Here is a 25591-nt window from a genome sequence, read left to right on the forward strand (position 1 = left end):
ATCTTTTACTTTCCCTGTTACGGTTAATGCCGGCTTGTGTAATGCAGCTGATCCAGTTCTGAGACCATTCTTAAAATGCAGTAGTAAAACAGGCTGTACGTTTGGAAAAGAGAAAGGAAGTATTGATGCTGAAACTTCCTTATTGATTCATTTAACCACCACTGACCAAAAATATTTCTTACATGAAGTCCTAACATTTCAGCTCAGCTCTCTTCAGCTTCTACACTCATTTAGATACAGGTGCATCTCAAAGAATGAATCTCATATATTATATAGATGAATTACACACAGATTGATCTATTTTAAGTGTTTGTTTTTCAATGAAAACCCAAAAATCAGTGTCTCCGAAAATTCAAATATTATATAAGACCAATTGGTACTTTTTGCAGTGTGGGCAGTGTGCCAAGTCCTGCTGGAAAATGAAATCCGCACCTCCATAAAAGTTGTCAGTAGCAGAGGGAAGCTGTAAGATATTTAGTTCTGTAAGATTTTGTGGGAAAACAAAACTGCACTGACTTTGGAGTTTTTTGATAATAAAACACAGTGGATCAACACCAGCAGATGACAGACATGGCTCTCCAATTCATCACTAATCATTAGTAAATTTTACATTTCATTTGGAAATCAAGGGAGCAGAGTCTGGAGGGGCTTTATACCCCTCTATTTAGCGTATACCCGGCATTTGGCTTGGTGCCATGTTTGTTTATCTGCTCCAGAGTCCTGTTCTAATGGCAATACTAGACCAGAAGCTTGGTGTGTATTCACATACGTGTGTCAGCGATGGCTGTTTATTTATGTTTATTTATGCAACTGAATACTGCATTTATTATAAAGCATTATTCAAATATTTGGACATACACTTTAATGTTAGTTAGATTTTCTGAATGACTGTCTCAGAAACAGCCGTCTCTGGTCGTCTCTGGCCGTCCCTGGCCTTCTGGAAGTCTCCAGGTGTGGGCCAGTCAGCAGGGCCAGGTAGGCGGGATTAGAGAGGTGGATTTGGAGTCAGGTGGCCTGACCAATCCTGAGCTTCTTGAGCTACTCTGGCCAGATGAGAACTATATATATGTTTATAATCTGATCTGTTTCCCTTTAGCTGGCACTCAGAGGCTTTACTGTGTATTTATGACAGAGTAACCTGTGCACCTGAGTCTCACTCACTCTCTCACCTGTTCTCACTGGTTCTCACCTAAAGAGAAAGGGGTAAGAAATGCAAGAACAGGTGAGAACAGGCAAGGATAGGTGAGAATAGAAAAAGATAGGAGAGCATAGGAGAGCATAGGTGAGCAAAGGCAAAAAAAGTGAGAATAGATAAGAACAGGTGAGAATTGGTATGTATAGATCACCTATTCTCAGTTATACTCATTTATACTTACCTATTCTCATATATCCTCATTTATTCTCACCTACATTCACTTATTCTCACCTCTTCTCACCTAAGCTCACATATTTTTACCTATGCTCACCTATTAACATCTGTTCTCATATATACTTACCTATCTTTATCTATCCTCATCTATCCTGACCTATTCAAATCTATTCTTGCCTATTCTCACCTATACTCACCTAGACATACCTACTCTCACATATACTCACCTATGATCATCTATCCTTAACTATACTCGACTAGTCACCTATTCTCATATATACTCACCTATTCACACCTGCCATCATCTATACTCACCTATTTACACCAATTTAAACCCATTCTCACCTATACTCACCTATTCTCATATAAGCTGACCTATTCACACCTACCCTCATATATACTCACCTATTTAAACCCATTCTCACCTATTCTCACATATTCTCATATATACTCACCTATTCATACCTACCCTCATCTATGCTCACCTATTTAAACCTATTCTCATATATACTCACCTATTCTTATATATACTTAGCTATTCACACCTATACTCACCTGTCCTCACCTATACTCACGTGTCCTCACCTATACTCACCTGTCCTCACCTATGCTCACCTGTCCTCACCTATACTCACGTGTCCTCACCTATACCCACCTGTCCTCACGTATACTCATCTATACATGCTTATTCTAATATATGCTAAAACCCATTGTCACCTATTCTTATATATACTTACCTATACTTACCTATCCTTATCTATTCCCACCTATACTCACCTATTCTACCCTATTCAAACCTATTATCAAACCTATTTTCTTTACTCATATATCTTATTGTCACCTTTTGTCAGCTATTACTCACCCTGACTCACCTATACTGATCTATACTCACCTATTCTAATCCTAATATCACATACTTTTTACCTACACTTTGCTATTCCTGCTTATTCTTACATATTTCCACCTATTCATACCTATACTCACCTATTCTTATCTGTCATCATCTGTAAATACTACCTACTACTACTACTACTACTACTACTACTATACTGTACTGTCTTTAACATTGTCTGTAGCACAACAGTTCACCAGTAAGTAGTAGATACAGTGTTTACTATCACCCTAGAAATCCTGTCTCACAGCCAAACAAAGCAGACGTGTGTGAATGTGTGTGTCTGTGTGTAGAGTTACAGTGTGTGTCAAATAACAGGTGGATGACATTACTGCTGGATAAACAAGTTAAGCATGAGTCAGTCAGTTTCTCCGCTCATCGCATCACCGCTGAAACTGAGAGTCCAATTTTAAGCTGATCTAAAGGCGTTGCCATGTGGGTCAGCCAAACGTCTTCCTGTAACAGTTCCTCCATTTTTTAAAAGCCTGGTGGAGTTCTGTGATTAGCTCATACCTCCCCAGTGTCTCTCACTCAATCCTTTTGAAGTCTCTGAGCCGTCACTCTCACCTGTGAGGGCTGAACTCGAGCTTTTTATGCTGCACCTGGGGCTCTTTGTCCTAATGAACCCCAGCTGTGTGGCATTAGGGCACGACTCTTGGGGGTTAGCCCATGGCTCTGTCAGTGTTCTCCCAGTTGCAATAATATATTCTAGTTGCAACATTTTCAAGTTTTAGTCATTTGACATGGATTTAAGTTTTATACTAGAATTTCCCCTCAGGGATCAATAAAGTATCTATCTATCTATCTATCTATCTATCTATCTATCTATCTATCTATCTATCTATCTATCTATCTATCTGTCTATCTGTCTCTCTGTCTATCTGTCTATCCTGTCTGTCTGTGTCTGTCTGTCTGTCGGTCTATCTATCTATCTGTCATATCTGTCTATCTATCTGTCTGTCTGTCTGTCTGTCTGTCTGTCTGTCTGTCTGTCTGTCTGTCTATCTATCTATCTATCTATCTATCTATCTATCTATCTATCTATCTATCTATCTGTCTTGTCCTGTCTTGTCCTGTCTTGTCCTGTCCTGTCCTGTCCTGTCCTGTCCTGTCCTGTCCTGTCCTGTCTGTCTATCTGTCTGTCTGTCTATCTTGTCCTGTCCTGTCCTGTCTGTCTATCCTGTCTGTCTATCTGTCTATCTATCTATCTGTCTGTCTATCTATCTATCTATCTATCTATCTATCTATCTATCTATCTATCTATCTATCTATCTATCTATCTATCTATCTATCTATCTATCTTGTCCTGTCCTGTCCTGTCCTGTCCTGTCTGTCTATCTGTCTGTCTATCTATCTTGTCCTGTCCTGTCCTGTCTGTCTATCCTGTCTGTCTATCTGTCTGTCTATCTATCTGTCTGTCTGTCTGTCTGTCTGTCTGTCTATCTATCTATCTATCTATCTATCTATCTATCTATCTATCTATCTATCTATCTATCTATCTATCTATCTATCTATCTATCTATCCTGTCTGTCCATCTATCTATCCTGTCTGTCCATCTATCTATCCTGTCTGTCCATCTATCTATCCTGTCTGTCCATCTATCTATCCTGTCTGTCTGTCCTATCTATCTATCTATCTATCTATCTATCTATCTATCTATCTATCTATCTATCTATCTATCTATCTATCTATCTATCTATCTATCTATCTATCTATCTATCCTGTCTGTCTGTCCTGTCTATCCTGTCTGTCTGTCTATCTATCTATCTATCTATCTATCTATCTATCTATCTATCTATCTATCTATCTATCTATCTATCTATCTATCTACCTATCTATGTGTCTGTCTGTCTGTCTGTCTGTCTGTCTATCTATCTATCTATCTATCTACCTACCTACCTATCTACTGGTCGAACTGGCGCTAATCTGTTAGATGGGTAGCTAAACTATGCTATTCTAGCCTATGCTTCAAAGCACACATCCCCCAAAGTATGAGTGGATTTAAGATTAAAGGCTGTAATTCAAAGCTCCACATATAAATGATAAACTTTTTACTGGTGGAATGGGCACTAATTTGTTAGCTGGGTAGCTAAGCTACGGATTCTAGCCACCCATGATAAAATATTCTATTTAAAACTGTGCACAGGTTGTTTTAGTGCTAACCGTCTAGCTATCCAGCCAAATAATCTCGGATTCATCTTCAATGAATATTATATTATATCACATTTAATGCTGGAGACCCCGCCCACATATCTCACAAGTCAGCGCAGTGTACTTTAGCTTCCAAAGGACATGGCAAAAATCATGGGACGCAATACTCGTTCCTGTCCCTTGACATGTGGTATGTGAATGTACAGTTCCAGTCTTTTATCTTTTATTATTTCCTACATTGTAAATATATACTGAAGTGATCCAGACTATGAAGGAACATATAAGGAATCATGTAGTAACTTAAAAACATTGTTAAATAAACCAAAATACTCTGGAAAGCATTTAGTTGCTTTATTCTGGGGATAACTTGCGGTTTCTGAGGCTGGTAACTCTGATAAATCCTGTACAACAGAGAAAACTCTTGCTCTTCCTCTCCTGTGGCAGTCCTCATGAGTGCCAGTTCCATCATAACATTTTTGTCTGTATTTTCTGTGACTGCACTTGAGGATACTTTCAAAGTTCTTTAAAATTTTCAGATTGACCTTAGTCATTTTTGTCTTTACTTAGTTGAGTAGTTCTTGCTTTTCATAATATGAATTAGAACTATTCACTGTATACCTGTAACTCTACCTCTTCACTACTTTACTACTGATGCTCTCAAACACGTTATTAAGAGGCAAGACGTCTAAGTAATTAACTCTTGATGAGTTCAGCACAGCTGTTAACTGAAAGCCTGAATTCCAGGAGACTCTACCTTATGCAGAACATTGTAAAATAATGAAAAAACAGTGAATTTTAGGTGTGTCCAAACTTTTGACTGGTGCTGTATGCTAAATTATTTCATTTGGAAAAATTCTTCAGGAAATTCTGATACAGTGTAAAAAAAACATTTTTTTCAACAGCAACATAATATTTTAAAGATTAAAAATAGTTATTTAATTTTAGTTATTAATTCGATTTTTGAAGCATTTTTGAAGTATGATTATGGCGTGATTGTGTGTGATCAGTTAGACGGTTCTGTTTGCCTTTGAGGGAAATGTAAAGCTGAATGATTGAGATGGATTTCTGAGAACACATGGAGGAAGTGGAGGACTGTGCCAAGTCAGCATATGCTCAGAATGCAACACTATCAAAACCCAAAGCCTCAGAAACACAGCGCTAGTGCCCTCCAGAGACCCGTGAGGGTTCTGTTGCACTGTTCTCTCTGAATCTTCTTACACCTAAAGTGTCTTTTCTACTGTCTGAATACTAAATACTAATATTAGCTGCACTGTAACTCTTTTTCTAGTGTGGTTGATATATTTTCCCAGAAATAATTGCGATAAATGATAGTATTTGCATTTTAAGGACATGGTGAACATAAGGCTTGTGTTGTGTACAGCAGTAAAGTTGTAGTAAAGTGGTATTAGTGAATATAGTAACTCTGTGTTGTAGTAGAGAAGTGGGCGGAGCTTCTTCTGGTCATGGTGAACATAAGGCTTGTGTTGTGTTCAGTAGTAAAGTTGTAGTAAAGTGGTATTAGTGAATATAGTAACTCTGTGTTGTAGTAGAGAAGTGGGCGGAGCTTCTTCTGGTCATGGTGAACATAAGGCTTGTGTTGTGTACAGTAGTAAAGTTGTAGTAAAGTAGTATTAGTGAATATAGTAACTCTGTATTGTAGTAGAGAAGTGGGCGGAGCTTCTTCTGGTCATGGTGAACATAAGGCTTGTGTTGTGTACAGTAGTAGTAAAGTTGTAGTAAAGTGGTATTAGTGAGTATAGTAACTCTGTATTGTATTGTAGAGAAGTGGGCGGAGCTTCTGGTCATGGTGAACATAAGGCTTGTGTTGTGTACAGTAGTAAAGTTGTAGTAAAGTGGTATTAGTGAATATAGTAACTGTATTGTAGTAGAGAAGTGGGCGGAGCTTCTTCTGGTCATGGTGAACATAAGGCTTGTGTTGTGTACAGTAGTAGTAAAGTTGTAGTAAAGTGGTATTAGTGAATATAGTAACTCTGTATTGTAGTGTAGAGAAGTGGGCGGAGCTTCTTCTGGACATGGTGAACATAAGGCTTGTGTTGTGTACAGTAGTAAAGTTGTAGTAAAGTGGTATTAGTGAATATAGTAACTCTGTATTGTAGTGTAGAGAAGTGGGCGGAGCTTCTTCTGGTCATGGTGATCATAAGGCTTGTGTTGTGTACAGTAGTAAAGTTGTAGTAAAGTGGTATTAGTGAATATAGTAACTCTGTATTGTAGTAGAGAAATGGGCGGAGCTTCTTCTGGTCATGGTGAACATAAGGCTTGTGTTGTGTACAGTAGTAAAGTTGTAGTAAAGTGGTATTAGTGAATATAGTAACTCTGTATTGTAGTAGAGAAGTGGGCGGAGCTTCTGGTCATGATGAACATAAGGGGGCTTGTGTTGTGTACAGTAGTAAAGTTGTAGTAAGGTGGTATTAGTGAATATAGTAACTGTATTGTAGTAGAGAAGTGGGCGGAGCTTCTTCTGGTCATGGTGAACATAAGGCTTGTGTTGTGTACAGTAGTAAAGTTGTAGTAAAGTGGTATTAGTGAATATAGTAACTCTGTATTGTAGTAGAGAAGTGGGCGGAGCTTCTGGTCATGATGAACATAAGGCTTAAGACGTATGATATGTGTTACTGAAAAGGATAAAATACTCCTAAATAATCAAATAACAGGAATTATGGATTTATTGGCGTCACTTTTACAGAATAATTTAACAACCAATATTCTTCACTGCAGGTTTACCCTATTTATTTGATCATAGCGCCACCATGTGGAGTAATGATGTAATACTTTATAGTAAGTCAGATTGGGGGGTGGGTTTTAAGATTAGATTTCCTATGATTGAGAAAACAAAATACCAATATTTTACTGCATGTATCACAAAATAGAACGATATGATATATTTTGTCCCACCCCAATATTAATATGTTGCATGATTAAGCTTAAAGCTGGACAATATATTTATTATATATATATATATATATATATATATATATATATATATATATATATATATATAATTTATTTTAATACTATATATTACAATATAATATAATATAGCTGGACACCCAGCAGCTCTATCAGTGTGTGATTATGTACAACAAGGGTGTTGGCTTCTATACTGTTTATATCAATATCAAGTTGTATCGTATCGACAAAAATGAATAAATATATTGTGATATAGATTTGTGCCGTATCGCCCAGCTCTAATGAAACTGACATAGTAATCCTCCTTTTTGTTTAACTGAACTCTGTTTCTCCACCTGCAGCACGGCAGAGGGCTTCACTGGTTCAGACGCTTCCACGGTAACCGGCTGGGAAACCTTCCTGCAGGCGTTGGGATATTTCCTCAAAATGTTTTTTGGATCAGCTGCTCTGGGAACGCTGACCGGCCTCATATCTGCTATTGTATCCTTCTGTAATAAAGTGTCTAAAGCTGCAGACTTCAGCTGCATGTTTCACTGTATAATAATGTAATTTTTAAAGATAAAGTAGACACTACAGTACAGTACAACTATTCTATTGTAACTTAAAATATAAACTAAAATATTGGTATTCGGGAGATTGCTGGTTTGAATCCCGATCATGCAGCTTGCCATCAGCTGCCGGAGCCATGAGTGAGCATAATTGGTCTTGCTCGCTCTCTCTGGGTGGGTACAGTAGTCCAAAAGCAGTGTGTAAGACTGGTGGAGGGGAGCATGTCAAGATGCATGAAAGCTTTGATTAAAAAACAGGGTTATTCCACCAAATATTGATTTCTGAGCTCTTAAAACTTTATGAACATAAACATTATTTGAGGTTAAAAAGCAACAATTTCTCATTTTGCTGTAAATGAGAGTATTTTTATTGGGAATTTGGGGGAAATGTCCTCAGTAGTTTATAGAATAAAACAAAAATGTTCATTTTACTCAAACATATGCCTGTAAAAAAATAGCAAAATAAGAGAAACTGGTAATTTATCTTAATTTTTAAGAGCTGTATTTGGTATTATACTTAGTGCTGAAAGACTATAAAAGGGTGTTTTTAACTATTATGTTGTTTTATGGTCTTAACCATATCTGTTCAGTGCCTGAAGCACTTTGACCTGAGGAAGACCCCGTCTCTGGAATTTGGCATGATGATCATCTTCGCCTATCTGCCGTATGGTCTGTCGGAAGGGATCAAACTCTCCGGTGGGTTTTCAGTTTCAGGCCCCAGTGCTGCATTCTTCTCCAAACAATGGGCCAGTGTGTCGCAGGCAGCGCATGCAGAACAGAAACATGGGTGTGGTTTCAGTGGAACCGCGCCTCCGCACTCAACACGCTCGACTCGTAAAGCGATCTTCATAATCCCAGATCAGACTGGTGGAAAAGGAAGAAAATTGCTTTCAGCTGAAGTGTCACTTCTCTTTTCTTGGGTCTACCTCTTCAACGCCCCCACATTAAATAAACCCTTACAGACTGAGTCATTTCAACTGGAACGCCCCCAGAAGCTGGATTTTCTGTTTAGAAGGTTTGGCGATCCTCACAAACCCAGAGTTAAAAAAATCCAAGATGGCCGCCCCACACATCAGTAGCAACAGTAATAAAAGCAGTCATATTATTATACGTTATTATATGTTTCTTATCACCTTTATCTTTTAGTGTTTTATTAAATCACTCCTACACTCAGCACTGTCCAAATCCTCTCCTACTATTCTAAAAATGAAAATATGTTAATTTAGAACATTTGTTTGTAGAAAATGAGAATTGGTCAAAATACTAATGTTTTAACTCCAGTCAAAGCCATCAAACTAAGCTGAATTTCTTGATTTCTTGCATCAGGTGTGGCATGATGTCATGATGTCACCCAAAAGCAGTGATGCCAAGATGGATGAAAGCTAGAATGAAAATTCAGCTTTTGTGTTGAGTTAAGACATTAGTGTTGTTGCTTCTAAATTAATAAGATATTGACAATTTCTCATTTTCTACACACAGTACTGTCCAACTTCTGTCTGTGGAAATGGTGTTTTCATGGTGTTTAGAGGTGCAAAATACTGTATATTAATTAAATTAAACATTTAAACATTTAGGGCCCTATCTTACACCCTGTGCAAGACATGTCACAATGCTCATTGCTATTTTAAACCCTGCCAACAGTCTATTTTCACACCTTGCTCCTGCATTGTTCAAATATCAACATTGCTTGTAAATATATATACACCGATGGGTGTGGTGGTCTGGAAATGAGGTGTGTTCAGGTCAATTTCTGGTGTATTGCTATCTTGGCAAAGAAAAACACGGGTACACCACTGGCTGAGTAAAACCTAGACAAACGTCAGCGTTCATTGCTATTTAGTAACACAGGCGCATTGCGTCTGCACCCCTGCTTGTTACTTTTACATCCACAATAAACAGAATACTAAATAAAATAACATTACTGTTCCGGTAAATGACCTTCTGATGCACCTTCACAGCATAAACGAGCTGGTCAGTTTCCTCTGCTGAGAAGCATTGGACATGTCCAGATAGCTGCACCATTAAAATAGCAATCTGCCAAAGTCAGAGCTCACCTGACTCTGAAAAAGGGAATGGCAAGTGACCAATAACTCGGATTGGTTTATTTATTCACGTTACACCCAAAACACACCCATGATTAATTAAGAGAATTGGTACATGCCTTTTGCACCTTTCGAGACAAGCAAGGCATACTGTACCCGACGTTATGATAGCAAAGACACATTGACATGGACTCAAAACAAGCTGCACAGTGCTTGGTTGGCATCTGGACCTATACAGGCAATGCTAGTCAATGCTGCATCAGCAGCAGTTCAAAAAGAGGCAAAGTCTGACTTCACATGTGTCGGAGGAGGCATGTGCTAGTCTGCACTCTCATTGTGTTGTGGCATCACTAGTGATGTGGGATATACAGCTGAGTAGCAGCTGAGTAGCAGCTGATTGGGTGGGAAAATTGACCAGAAATTGGCCAGATTGGGGGAAAATGAAGAAAAAATAGAAATAAATTATTTAAAAAATGGCTTTTAGGTCAAAGTTTAGAGAAAATACTTTCAGAAATGTAAAATTATTGAAATTACTGGTAATCACATTGATGTTAGCATGTTTTAGAGCTTTAGTTTTAGTAGATGTGCGCTAGACAGCAGCTCCCAGTTTCCTATCTCCACCTTAGAGATGATCCAGAGCAGTTATTTGGTAATATATGCTATCTGATGCCCCCTGCAGGCCATGTGGATACTTACAGACTATCTGAAGTACAGGACAAACTGCAGAAAGCAATTTACATTGTTGTTTCTGGACCAAAATGCTCATTATGCTCAAAAGGACCGAAAAACATGCTTCTTAATAGTGCTAATTTGGTTCTTTTTTTGAGATATAAACACAAATTTAATATTCTTTTTTCCTATTTCTCTGTAGGCATCATGGCCATTCTGTTCTCTGGTATAGTGATGTCCCACTACACTCATCATAATCTGTCTCCAGTCACCCAGATCCTCATGCAGCAGACCCTTCGGACCGTCGCCTTCATGTGTGGTTAGTCCCTCAGCATTTAAGTGCTTTATGACCACCTCCTTGTTTCTACACTCACTGTACATCTTATTACCTTTACTGATCATATAGGATTTTTTTTTATTTGTTCTCCTTCATTCACCCTGTTCCTCAATAATCAGGACCCCACAGATCACAATTATTATTATTATTATTATTATTATTATTATTATTATTATTTGTGTGGTGGATCGTTTATTCTCAACACTGCAGTGATTAGCACTGATTATCATAGTGGTGGTGGTGTATGAGGTTTTAATATGTGTTGAGCTGGTGGTACAGTGAGTAGATCAGATGCAGCAGTGCTGCTGGAGTTTTTAAACACTGAGAATAGTCCACCAGCCAAAAAAGTATTCCCATACATTACTCTGTAGGTAGAAGTATAAATACTAGGGTTTAATAAAATACTCCTGTAGAAGTTGAAGAAGTATCAACTCAAACTCTTTAAGTAAAAGTGTTTAAAAAACTACTGGTTTCAGATCGACTTAGACAAGTATAAAAATAAAAGTAATGTAAAGGGGTAAAAAAATAAAGCCATTAAGAACAAAAGCTCAACACTCACGAACACCTCATACACCACCATACACCATGCTAATCACTGCTAATCACTGCTGTATCTGATCCACTCACTGTACCACCAGCTCAACACTCACTAACACCTCATACACCACCATGCTAATCACTGCTAATCACTGCTGTATCTGATCCACTCACTGTACCACCAGCTCAACACACACTAACACCTCATACACCACCACCATGCTAATCACTGCTGTATCTGATCCACTCACTGTACCACCAGCTCAACACTCACTAACACCTCATACACCACCACCATGCTAATCACTGCTGTATCTGATCCACTCACTGTACCACCAGCTCAACACACACTAACACCTCATACACCACCACCATGCTAATCACTGCTAATCACTGCTGTATCTGATCCACTCACTGTACCACCAGCTCAACACACACTAACACCTCATACACCACCACCATGCTAATCACTGCTAAACACTGCTGTATCTGATCCACTCACTGTACCACCAGCTCAACACACACTAACACCTCATACACCACCACCATGCTAATCACTGCTGTATCTGATCCACTCACTGTACCACCAGCTCAACACACACTAACACCTCATACACCACCACCATGCTAATCACTGCTAATCACTGCTGTATCTGATCCACTCACTGTACCACCAGCTCAACACACACTAACACCTCATACACCACCACCATGCTAATCACTGCTGTATCTGATCCACTCACTGTACCACCAGCTCAACACACACTAACACCTCATACACCACCACCATGCTAATCACTGCTAATCACTGCTGTATCTGATCCACTCACTGTACCACCAGCTCAACACACACTAACACCTCATACACCACCACCATGCTAATCACTGCTGTATCTGATCAACTCACTGTACCACCAGCTCAACACACACTAACACCTCATACACCACCACCATGCTAATCACTGCTAATCACTGCTGTATCTGATCCACTCACTGTACCACCAGCACAACACTCACTAACACCTCATACACCACCACCATGCTAATCACTGCTGTATCTGATCCACTCACTGTACCACCAGCTCAACACACACTAACACCTCATACACCACCACCATGCTAATCACTGCTGTATCTGATCCACTCACTGTACCACCAGCTCAACACACACTAACACCTCATACACCACCACCACGCTAATCACTGCTGTATCTGATCCACTCACTGTACCACCAGCTCAACACACACTAACACCTCATACACCACCACCATGCTAATCACTGCTAATCACTGCAGTATTGAGAATTAATGATCCACCACCCAAATAATAATAGTAGCTGCTCTGTGATTGTTTTCTCTTCTGTGGGGTTTCAAGTATTGAAGAACAGGGTGAAAGGAGGAGAATAATAAAATATACAGAGAAACAGATACAGAACTACAGTCTGTAATTATTATTATACAAATACAAAATGTCCTGTATGATCAGTGGAGCTGATAAGATCAGTGGAGAGTGAGTCGACACCTGACACTTCTTGCATGTTAAATGAGTTAATCTCACACAGCTGCATTCTTGGCCCAATTCTCTAGAAATAATGAAGCAGAGCTTTCCGAGGAAAAGTATTTACGGTGTTAAAAAGAAGTTCACAAAATAAATATTCTTTATTTACTGTACAGATATTTGATATGAAGTCTCTGGCTTGTATTTTCTTGAGTGTTCTTAAGAAAATACGTTTCTACTTTGCTTTTAAGTATTTCTCACTCTCTTCATGTGAAGCATGTGACTCTCCTCTTTCTCGTTTTCTCTCTTTGATCTTTTCTTTCCACAGAAACCTGTGTGTTTGCTTTCCTGGGCCTCTCCATCTTCAGCTTTCCTCACAAGTTTGAGCTCTCTTTCGTCATCTGGTGCATCGTAAGTGACTGTTTGTGACCCTTATCTACTGAGAATAGACCAATTTCCCTACACCAAAATATTATATTGAGAAAAAAAAACTGCGCTAGACATGTAAAATGTATTTTACTCATCAGTTTGTGGATATTAAAAGGTTAATGATGTTAAATGGTAAAGGAGATTTATGCATATTATTAGATGTCATTAGATGTCATTATTTTTATTAAATCTATTAAAATTTAATTTACATTACATTACATCTACACCATTTAGCTGATGCTTTTATCCAGAGCAACGTACAAGGTTGGGTAAATTTAGTAAATTTAGTATTGTAGAGTATTGCCCATTACTCTTATTGGTTTAGAGCAGATAGGTCACCCGGACCTCGAATTGAAACGCAGTCTCCCACATGGAAGCTCACTGGCAGGCGGTGGTGTTATCCACTGCACCACACCAACCAATTGATGAGCCATGACCACCCAACCTCATTCTGAATCCTGCACCTCATCCCAAAATAACTTTGAAAGTATCCTCAAGTATACAATGCTTAAAGACGGTCAAAAACATTATGATGAAACTGGCACTCATCAGGACCTTCCAGGAAAAGAAGAGCAAGAGTTACTTCTGTTGCACAGGATGAGTTACCAGCCTCAGATAAGAGCACCTGAATGCGTATTTATGAGTATTTTGGTTTGTTTAACACTTTGTACAAGTTTACTACACTTTACTATTAATTTACTATGTGGCATAAAAAAAAAACATTAATTGAAATAGTGTGTCTAAATGTTTGACTGATACTGTATATAGTGTATGTTTAGAAGAACAATGGTCTTAGAACAGAGCCTTGGTGTACCCCAGTCAATATAACAAGAATACTTAAATGATATATACTTTTATCTGCACATTCTGGTTCTTCCTGGCTGTGCTGTAAATGTATTACTTCTATACAGTACATTCAAAATAACAGCGGTCCTGGAACAGAGCCTTCTGGTACCCCCGTTAGTGATAGCCCATGTTTAAGACCATATAAATGACGTAGTTATTTTATTCACAGGTTCTGGTGCTTCTCGGTCGTGCTGTGAACATCTTCCCTCTGTCATTTTTGCTCAACTTCTTCCGGGACCACAAGATCACCCCCAAAATGATGTTCATCATGTGGTTCAGTGGTAAGAAAATTATTCTCTTGTTTTTTTTTTTTTTTTGTTTGTTTTTTTTCTTTCCCCCAGTGGATATCACGTTCTTCGTGTTGGATCGAAGGGAATCTTTGATTAGTTCGTTTGGGGGATTAGGCGGCTCTGTGTTCATTCAGAGATTGATTTGGACCTCTACTTCTTTCAGTAGTACTGGATCTATTTTATTGATCATGCACTTCCATGCGGTCACATTAGTTAATTGTAATTAGTCATACACACTTAATGGTGTTTAACCCTATTGATTACATTGTTACGGATGCTTGGCTGATTCTCATCCCAAATGGATCCATCTCTTATTCTCTAACATCTGCTCTTTCTTTACTGTCTGTCTTTGTTTTCCCGCCTTTTCCAGGCTTGCGGGGTGCCATCCCCTACGCCCTGAGCCTTCACCTGGGTCTGGAACCCATCGAGAAGCGGCAGCTGATCGGCACCACCACTATAGTCATCGTCCTCTTCACCATCCTGCTTCTAGGAGGTGGCACCATGCCCCTCATCCGCATCATGGACATCGAGGAGAGCCAGTCAAGACGAAAGAACAAGAAGGACATCAACCTCAGCAAGACGGAGAAGATGGTAATGGGTTTGATGCTGCATTGGGGAGAACTAGGGACATTCCACGCTTGTTTGTTGGTTTGTAAGGGAAAAGACAACAGGCCTGCATGTTTTGTATTTCCAGTACTTTAAATGAGATTAAGGTGAGATATTAATTTTAACTAATTTGACTCCAACTTGGTGACAATTAACAGTTAATCATTATCAGTAACACACAGTGATGGTATAGTTACTTTAAAAAAGTAATCCGATTACTGATTACTGATTACTCCTTTAAAAAGTAACTTAGTTACTTTATGGATTACTTGATTTTAAAAGTAACTAAGTTACTTTACAAGTTACTTTATTAGTTACTTTCAGCAGCTGCAGACACCACCTCCCGCCGCCTTAACATAAACATTATAACCAGTTTTGCCAATACTGCCTTTATTGGAAAATGCATTTTTAACAGCAACAATGTATCTCTAGACATTTAAAGTTGAACTATTTCCTGAAAAAATAAGTTTTTTTATAAAAAATAAAAGACCATTTCTCTTAATTTAACTTAACATAAATATATTTTTTATAAAAAATAAAATATGGTCTTTCTTGATTTCACTTAACATAAATACTTGTTTTTATAAAAAAAATATATAATAAAGAAAGTCTTTCTTGACCTGACATATTTTACACTATAAAACTGAACATTGAACCTGTTGTTCTCTGCAGGGCAGCAAGGAGTGGTTTTATAAAATAAAACTGTATATATGGTCTGGGCCAGGGATCACATATATGCGGACCTCGGTCCGGACCCAGACGATGTCCAATGCGAACCCAAACCGATAAACTACTGAAAAGGATTTAATTTTGACAGCGTTTATTTAAAGCACCGGGACTTGCAGACCAATCACGTGTGGTGTAAAATCTTCAAACGCTCACTTCTGCCAATCAGATCTGTGCAGACCGCTGCCCTGGCTAGTGAATTGGGACGCGGCCGGGTAAAAACGCATTTATAAAGAGATAGGGAGCCCGAGAACTGGCGGCAAAACAAGAACGGGCGGAAGCTAAAGACACGCCGAGCGTGAGAGAGAGACGGGAGGAATGTAAAGGTGATGGGGAAGGGAGCGGTGTGTGAGTGTGTGAGGTGGAGAGAGAGAGAGAGAGAGTAACGCACAGTGATTTGGATAAGTAACTTTAATCTGATTACTGGATTGGAAATAGTAACGCGTTAGATTACTCGTTACTGAAAAAAAGGGTCAGATTACTAAGTAACGCGTTACCTACACCACTGGTAACACACCTACTAAGAATAAGGTTATGTCTAACAAAACCAGGTTTTTGACCAGCTGTCAGTTGTAAAGTTGTAAAGAGATAGAGTTGGTGTACAGTAAATGGCTCTATTTGAGTAATGTTCTAAGCTGTATTATGAGAAGTAAGAACTACTCAACTAAGTAAAGAAAAGTAAAAAAAATGACTAAGAGATAAAGGTTAGCCAATCCGAAAAACATTTCAAGAACTTTGAAAGTATCCTCAAGTGCAATGCTTAAAGACGATCAAAGACGTTATGATGAAACTGGCACTCATCTGGACCTTTCGGGGGAAAAAGAAGAGCAAGAGTTACATCTGTTGCACAGGATGAGTTCATCTTACCAGCATCAGAAACCACAAGTTAACAGCTCCCTATATAAGAGCACTCTTTCCAGTACTTTAAATGTAACAGTAACGCACCTACTAAGAATAAGGTTATGTTTAACAAAACTAGGTTTGGTTATATAGTTCAGTGATTAGAGATATGCGCATAAAAGCTATCAGTTGTAAAGTAGTGAAGAGGTAGAGTTACAGGTATACACTGAATAGTGAATATTTGAGTAATGTTCTAATCCAGATTATGAGAAGCAAGAAATACTTTGAAAGTATCCTCAAGTGCAATGCTTAAAGATGATCAAAGACGTTATGATGAAATTGGCACTCATCAGGACCTTCCATTTTTCCCACACACTCTGTCTGTCTGTCTTAGCCTCTTACACACTCCTTTTCTCACTCACTCTCTGTCTACTTTTCTGTGTACCTGTATGTCTGTCTGTCTGTCTACTTGTATGTATGTCTGTCTGTTTGTCTGTCTACTTCTATGTATGTATGTCTGTCTACTTGTATGTCTGTCTGTCTGTCTGTCTGTCTACTGGTATGTCTGTTTGTCTGCTTGCATGTATGTCTGTCTCTCTACGTGTATTTCTGTCTCTCTATATGTCTGTCTTACACTCACACACTTTTTTTCTCACACACTCTGTCTGTCTGTCTTAGCCTCTTACACACTCCTTTTCTCACTTACTCTCTGTCTACTTTTCTGTGTACCTGTATGTCTGTCTGTCTGTCTACTTGTATGCATGTATGTCTGTTTGTCTGTCTACTTGTATGTATGTATGTATGTCTGTCTACTTGTTTGTATGTCTGTCTGTCTGTCTGTCTACTGGTATGTCTGTCTGCTTGCATGTATGTCTGTCTCTCTACGTTTATTTCTGTCTCTCTATATGTCTGTCTTACACTCACACACTTTTTTCTCACACACTCTGTCTCTCTTTGTCTGACACACTCTTATTCTTACTCACTCTCTGTCTACTTTTCTAGGTACCTGTATGTCTATCTGTCTGTCTACTTGTATGTATGTATGTATGTCTGTCTACTTGTATGTCTGTCTGTCTGTCTCCTGGTATGTCTGTTTGTCTGCTTGCATGTATGTCTGTCTCTCTACGTGTATTTCTGTCTCTATATGTCTGTCTTTTCCTCACTCACACTTTGTCTTAGTCTTTTACACATTCTTTTTCTCACTCCCTCACTCTCTCTGTCTACTTGTATGTATGTATGTATTTATGTATGTCTGTCTACCTGTATGTATGTCTGTCTGTCTTGCACTCACACGTTTTTTCCCACACACTCTGTCTGTCTTAGCCTCTTACACACTCCTTTTCTCACTCACTCTCTGTCTACTTTTCTGTGTACCTGTATGTCTGTCTGTCTGTCTGTCTACTTGTATGTCAGTTTGTCTATATGTCTGTCTGTCTTACTCACACACTTTTTTTCTCTATATGTTTATCTGTCTTTCTCTCACACACTCTTTTTCTCCCTTCTGTTGTGTTAAAGAACCGCTTGCTTTGGCAGGAAGTAGTGGTTTAACTCGCATGATTAGTCTTGAAGACAGCGTGATGTTGAGGGACTTGTTAAGACTGTGCCATCTCTGTATCTCATGGGTGATTTTTATGATGATCAGGACAAGCGCATGCCTCCTCTGATACATGTGAACTCAGACTCCGCCTCTTTTCCAACTGCAAGCTGCAGCATCACCAGCTCTGATACATCAGCTAACAGAAGCCTGTGCTGACCAACATTGACCAGCACTGGGCATGATGAAAAGAGACAGCGCCACCTAGGGGTTGGCAATATTATATCGTATACAATATATCGTGACACAGAAATATCATGATATTAAAAATCCATATCGTGATAATAGGGCTGCTCTGTCTTAAAAGTAGTCTGTTATTTACTATGAAGCTTTAGGTGTATTTATTGTGTAATTGTTTTAGTTTGCAGTTTATATGCATGCACTAAATATTCTGCAATTTTATTTGCTGCATGATATTATTTTATGCTATATTATTTATTTTACCACATTATGATTATACTGTTATACTATTATACTATATTCCTGAAATGAATGAATTATTTTAGTTTTCCTATATCGCCAAGTATATCGTTATCGCAAAAATACCCTGAAATATCGTGATATTATTTTAGAGCCATATCGCTCACCCCTAGCGCCACCTACTGTACCCACCCAGAGAGAGCATGACCTTAAAGCAGCTCAGTTTAATAACTTCATAAGAACTTTTTCTCTCCTTGTTTCCCCTCTCCTCCCGTCTCTCCTCCCGTCTCTCTTCCCGTCTGTCTCGACTGTTCGCTGCGCGTCTCTTTGATCCAGTTCTTCTGGATTGTTTCTGCAGCTTGCGTCAGGTCCCGTCTGGAGCTGAAGAGGTGCAGAGGTTCTGATTCGCCCACATCCCGTATTCTCTCGCTCTCCTTTGGGACCGAGTGCCACCCTCTTCTCCGAACCCGCCGCGCCGAGCCCACGAGGCCCGGTTCAAACGCAGCTGACGCGTTTACGCCTGATGCAATGCACTCATCAGCGGAGTTAGCCCTGTTTAGCTGGATCTGCGCAGTCATGCGGAAAGCTGTTGAGTAATTGAGTGGCGAGATTTATATTTTTAACGCTCAGTAATTACAGCTTTATTCCTCCTCCGGCCGGCGCTTCACTTCTCCACAGCCCGTTTACGCTTTCCCACACAGCGCTCTGTAAGATTCTCAGAGAGAAACAACACTGAGAACAACTCTTTCTCTCTGTCTAACTATTTGTCTTTCAATCCATTCATCCATCTATCTTACGCTTTATCTCTTTCCAGCTCTTTGTCTATATAACCCTCTCTTTTCATTATCTCATTATCTCTTTATCCCTCCTTCTCTCTCTATACTTCTTTCTCTCTCTCTTTTCTCTCTCTGTCTTTCTATTTCTCTATTTCTACTAAACTCCCACACTCTCTTTCTCTCTATTCAACTCTACCTGTCTCTAAGTAATTCGCTTTAACTCTTTCTCTCTCTCTCTCTTTTTCTCTTTCTATATCAACCTCTCTCTCTTTTTACTTTTCTTTCTTTCTTTTTTGTCTTTCCTTACCTATCTCTTGTCTATCTCTATCACACTGTCTATATATATATATATATATATATAATGTCCATTCAATCCATCCATTGATAAATCTATTGCTGTCTTTCTCTCTATCTTATTAAATATATATTTCTACCTTACTCCCTCCCTCTCCCTCTATTTAACTCCCTCTCCAACTCTCTCTCTCTCAATCTTTCTCCATCAACATCTCTCTCTATTACCTCTTTCTTTCTCTATATTGATCTCACTCCATCCATCCATCCGTCCATCTATCACTGTCTTTCTCTCTTCCTTTTTAAACATGTCTTCTGTATTTCCTCACTCTCTCTCTATTCAACTCTGCCTCTATTTATCTCTCACTCTATCTCTATCTGTCTATCCAACTCTCTCTCAATCTCTATATCAACATCTCTCGTTTTACCTCTTTCTTTCTCTCTATTGATCTCACTCCATCCATCCATCCGTCCATCTATCACTGTCTTTCTCTCTTCCTTTTTATACATGTCTTCTGTATTTCCTCACTCTCTCTCTCTATTCAACTCTGTCTCTTTTTATCTATCTCTCTCACTCTATCTCTCTTTGTCTCTCCAACTCTCTTTCTCCATCAACATCTCTCTCTATTACCTCTTTCTTTCTCTCTATTGATCTCACTCCATCCTTCCATCCATCCATCACTGTCTTTCTCTCTTCCTTTTTATACATTTCTTCTGTATTTCCTCACACTCTCTCTCTCTCTCTCTCTCTCTATTCAACTCTGTCTCTATTTATCTCTCACTCTATCTCTATCTATCTATCTATCCAACTCTCTTTCTGTCTCTCTATATTGATCACACTCCATCTATCTTCAGTCCATCCATTCATCTATTGCTGTCCTATCTTTCTTCTGTCTTACTCTCTCAATCTCTCTCCATCAACATCTCTTTTTTTTTACCTCTTTCTATCTCTCTATATTGTTCTCACTCCATCCATTATCCATCCATCACTGTTTTTCTCTCTTCCTTTTTATAAATGTCTACTGTATTCCCTCACTCTCTCTTTATTTAGCTCTCTTTTTATCTCTCCCCCTCCCTTTATCTCTCTCTCACTCTGTCTATTTCTAATTTTCTCTCATTTCAGTTTGATTTATTGACAAATATTGAGAAATTTACATTTATACTGTCAATATTTTACAATTGTAAAGGACGGAGAAAAAATGGGTAAAATAAAATAATAATAAAATATGAACAAACCTGTTAAAAGAGGAAATGTATTAAAGAAGAGGCTAATAATAGTTATCAAATACATGCTTGTGATTAAAATAAACACACTTAAAATTGTTAAACATACATATTAAATCTCATTCTCTCTCTCTCTCTCTCTCTCTCTCTCTCTCTCTCTCTCTCAGGGTAACACTGTGGAGTCGGAGCATTTATCTGAGTTGACAGAAGAAGAGTATGAAGCTCAGATCTTCCAGAGGCAGGACCTGAAGGGCTTCCTGTGGCTCGACGCCAAATACTTGAATCCCTTCTTCACGCGCAGACTGACGCAGGAGGTGAGACCATCCTTTTAAGTTACAGCTGAGGACACGCCCCTTCTCATATCAGATTGTATCAGATCTAACTGCAGCCAACTTTTGCTACTCCTCCTCTCCTACTCCTCCTTTCCTACTCCTCCTCTCCTACTCCTCCTTTTCTACTACATTATTTAAATGTCAAGTACACAGCAAGCACCTATCAACACACTCCTCCCACCTCCCCCATCATATGAACATCAGCTTGTGATCCCACTATCTTGAGTTTAATCACTACACTACACTTATAAAGAAGGTTAATCGTGAAAGTACAGTGGCGAAAAATAAGTATGTGACCCTTTTTTATGTTTTTCTGCATACATTTTCGAGAATTGTGATCTGATCTTCCACCAAGTGACAGATACTGACAAATATATTACACAAAATCATGATTATTTGTGTTTTCAATGAAAACAACCATAAAAAAAAAAATTATAATAATAATTATTAGAAAAAAGTATGTGAACCCTTGGGCCTTTTTTTAATGATCTATATCAGGGTTGTCCAAACTACGGCAAATGGCCCGTTTCCTGTTTTGGAGCGGCCCACGAGGTATTTTAGAAATAGAATGAAAGTTGGCCCGCTGTTAAGCAGGTTTTTATAGTGTGAGATTCAAAGTTTGAACGCTAGGTGTCAGAAACGGGCCAAAGAGTCTAAAAGCGGAGAGGGTGCGCATTTCTAGCGCAGAAAAACGGGGCAAAGAGACTAAAAGCGAAGAGAGTGCGCATTTCTAGCTCAGAAAAACGGGGCAAAGAGTCTAAAAGCGGAGAGAGTGCGCATTTCTAGCACAGAAAAACGGGGCAAAGAGAATAAAAAAGCGGAGAGGGTGCGCATTTCTAGCGCAGAAAAACGGGGCAAAGAGACTAAAAGCGAAGAGAGTGCGCATTTCTAGCGCAGAAAAACGGGGCAAAGAGTCTAACAGCGGAGAGAGTGCGCATTTCTAACGCAGAAAAACGGGGCCAAAGAGTCTAAAAGCAGAGAGAGTGTGCATTTCTAGCGCAGAAAAACGGGCCAAAAAGTCTAAAAGCGGAGAGAGAGCCCATTTCTAGTGCAGAAAAACGGGACCAAAGAGTCTAAAAGTTGCCGTAATTAAGGAGTTTAATATTAAAAGACATCATGAAATTAAACATCAATTTGAAAAATCTTAGTTTACACAACACTGTCAAAGATAAAGATAATAAGTCCAGTAAAATGGTGTGTAAATGAAATAATCAGGAAAATGTATTATTTAAAGTGGTATATTTCATTATTTGTTTTATTACAGAGTCTGTGGCCCGTGACTTCAAATATATTTCTCCTTCTGGCCCCCAACAAATCTATATTAATCTATATTCTATCACCGGTGAATTGTGGATCGGACAGCTGGATTTAGGGCGTGTCTGTGTGCCTTTGGTATCGTGAGGAAGCAGTGCAGTGCTTTTGTGAATTTCAGCAGAGAGGGAACAGCAATGTTATTTTATTATTTATTCTGTTTATTGTTGATTTAAAAATTGATTTAAAAGGGTTTGTGCGCTGCAGCACCTATAGAAATAGACTCTGACTATTGACTGTTGTCAGGGTTTTATTCGGTCAGTCGAGCTCCTGTGTTTTCCAGAAATGTACCTGAACACAACTCACTTCCATACCACCACACCCATCTGATGCAGCATTGCAGAGTAGCCTCACAGAGCTAACGCTCGGAGGAAAGCGCAGCGACTCGGTTCTGATACATCAGCTCACAGACGCAGCCTTGTGCTGATCCACATCACCGTTATCTATCCGTCCAGAGAAAGCAAGGACAGTTGTGCTCTCTCGGGGCTCCGGCAGCTGATGGTGAGCTGGCTGACCAGGATTCGAACCAGCGATCTCCTTTTGATAGTGGCAGTGTCTTAGACTGCTGGACCACTCAGAGCCCTGGAACTGAATATCATGCCCAGATATGTCTATGTTTTGGTATATTACATATTTGTATTATTACATTTATTATATTATTTCTTCTCTCTATATATTTTATTCTCTCTCACTCTCTCTCTCACTCTCTTTCTCTCCCCTCTCTCTCTTTTCTCCCTCTACACCTCCTCTCTCTCACTCTTCTGCAATCTCTCTCTCTCTTCTAAACTCTCTCTCTTTTACACTCTCTCTTACACACCCTTACACACTCTCTTGCTTCTACACACTCTCTCTCTCTAACACACTCTCTCACACACCTCTCCCTCTACATTCTCTCTTACACAATGTTTCTCTCTCTCTCCTACACTCTTTTCTACATTCTCTCTCTTTCTCTCTCACACACACTCTGTTTCTCTCTCTCTCTCTCTCTCTCTCTCTATCTCTCTCTCTCAGGATCTGCTGCATGGGAGGATCCAGATGAAGACTCTGACTAATAAATGGTATGAGGAGGTCCGTCAGGGTCCGTCTGGTTCTGAGGATGAGGAGGACGAAGCTGAGCTGCTGTGAAACGAGCTGCTCTGTTTTTAACTCTAAACAGAGAACAGAACTCTGTACCGACGGCACCGGGACCGGGCTCTGCACCCCCCGAACCGGCCCGTACCGAAACTAACCCGGGCCAGACTGCAGGGTTTAGGGGGGATTCTCTGATATTTTGCACAGAGCTGGAAATAAAGAGCGGAACTGAATTAAAGGGAAACTGATAAAGGAGGAGGTAAAGCAATATCAGAGATGCTGTTTATATATATATATATATATTATAATCTTTTATTTCTACTGAATCACTAAAAGGGACTCGGCAACGATGAATGTTGATTCTGGTGATTTATTTTTCTTTCTGTATTTATTAGTTTTCTACATGAAGGAATGTATGTGAAGGGTAGAGCTTTTATATGTAAAAAAAGAAATGTTAATATATATATATATATATATATATTTATATTTATATATATATTTATATAATTATTGCCACTTTTTAATGTGCCAGGCAGGTGACTGTAAAATAAAAGTCCATTTACATGACAGCGAGGAGACAGGGAACCAGTGACACCTGCTGTCTGCTTTAGGGCATCACACTTTAAAAAAGCAGTTTATCGTACTAAAAAATAATATTTCTCAAAGATGGAGTTTAACACTGCATTATTGCTTTCTGCTAAAAAGGGGGATTTCATTCATTTTGCCACTTTATTTCACTATTACATAAATTACATAATACTTTGTCTTGCTTTTAAAGAAAAGGCCATTACAAAACTACAAAATATCAAAAATATTTAGTAAACATTGAATATTTGGTGCATCTCTACATTCAGCCAATGTTTTATATCATTTTGTATGAGCATTCCCCACATGACCTGAGATTTATAAAGCTATCCAGTGATATAAAGCTCTCTTTTTAATCAATTCAGATGAATATAAGTAGCCTAAACATTCTATTATAGCTGATTTTATCATGTTTTAAACATATAAAATCAAATCATCAAAAATATCCTTCACATTAATCACTGTGAAAATCTATTAACAGGCTACATATCAATGGAAAAAACTCTCTGAATCACTAACTGCACTAAACTGCACTACATGAAGTCACTTAAGTACTAAACACATCCACAAATCCCATAATCCAAATACAGTTTTAAGCTGTTTATATGTGATTCTATGTGAAGTCCCGGTGAAGATATAAAAGTATATATAAAAGTAACTGTAACTGTGAAAGAAAACACCTTAAACTGGAACACTGTTAATGTTTTATTGTGTAGAGTTCACCATCTTTACTTTTTTTTTAATATAAATTCTATTAAAACACAATTTTAACAATTGCTGTAAATGATTTATTGTCATATTTGTTTCTAATGTTAAGATTTAATGTATTAATGTTTATCTCATGGCAGTATTTGTGGATAGATAGATCACTGACTGACTGACCTAAATACATACAGACAGACAGACAGACATACATACTGACTGACTGAAATACAGACATACATACTGAATGACTGAAATACATACAGACAGACAGACAGACATACATACTGACTGACTGAAATACAGACAGACAGACAGACTGAAAAACGTTCGTACAGACAGAAATACATACATACATACATACAGACTGAAATACATACATATAAACAGAAATAAATGATGCCAGAGGGTAATGCTGGAAATCCCAGTCCTGGTCTGATGGTTTCTTGCTCTTCCACGCCCTATAAAACCTGACAGATTTTACCAGGTACAGTACTAGTTAAAAGACTTCTAATTCAATGTGTTTCTTTTTCGTTTTATATTTTTTTACATTGTATATTTAATATTAAAGACTAT

General features: G+C 38.6%; 1 protein-coding gene and 1 long non-coding RNA gene across 2 annotated transcripts in view; one reads left to right on the forward strand and one right to left on the reverse strand.

Moving 5' to 3' along the window:
- slc9a8 (solute carrier family 9 member 8) overlaps nt 1–25089 on the forward strand; it is a 76249-nt gene extending 51160 nt beyond the window's left edge. Inside the window, exons 9-16 of the mRNA XM_049463132.1 lie at nt 7683–7821; nt 8480–8585; nt 10803–10919; nt 13301–13383; nt 14417–14528; nt 14908–15128; nt 21182–21328; nt 23669–25089. Coding sequence (XP_049319089.1) covers nt 7683–7821; nt 8480–8585; nt 10803–10919; nt 13301–13383; nt 14417–14528; nt 14908–15128; nt 21182–21328; nt 23669–23782 — 1039 coding nt within the window. The 3' untranslated portion in view covers nt 23783–25089. The remainder of the gene's footprint in view (nt 1–7682; nt 7822–8479; nt 8586–10802; nt 10920–13300; nt 13384–14416; nt 14529–14907; nt 15129–21181; nt 21329–23668) is intronic.
- LOC125780647 (uncharacterized) lies at nt 11489–12848 on the reverse strand. The gene is made up of 3 exons (XR_007423913.1): nt 12584–12848; nt 12411–12497; nt 11489–12005 (listed from the first exon to the last, which is right to left on the reverse strand). It is a non-coding gene; the product is annotated as an uncharacterized LOC125780647 (long non-coding RNA).
- Nucleotides 25090–25591: the final 502 nt, after the last annotated feature.

The sequence above is a fragment of the Astyanax mexicanus genome, chromosome 13 (assembly GCF_023375975.1).
Source record: "Astyanax mexicanus isolate ESR-SI-001 chromosome 13, AstMex3_surface, whole genome shotgun sequence".
NCBI classification, from domain to species: Eukaryota; Metazoa; Chordata; class Actinopteri; order Characiformes; family Acestrorhamphidae; genus Astyanax; species Astyanax mexicanus.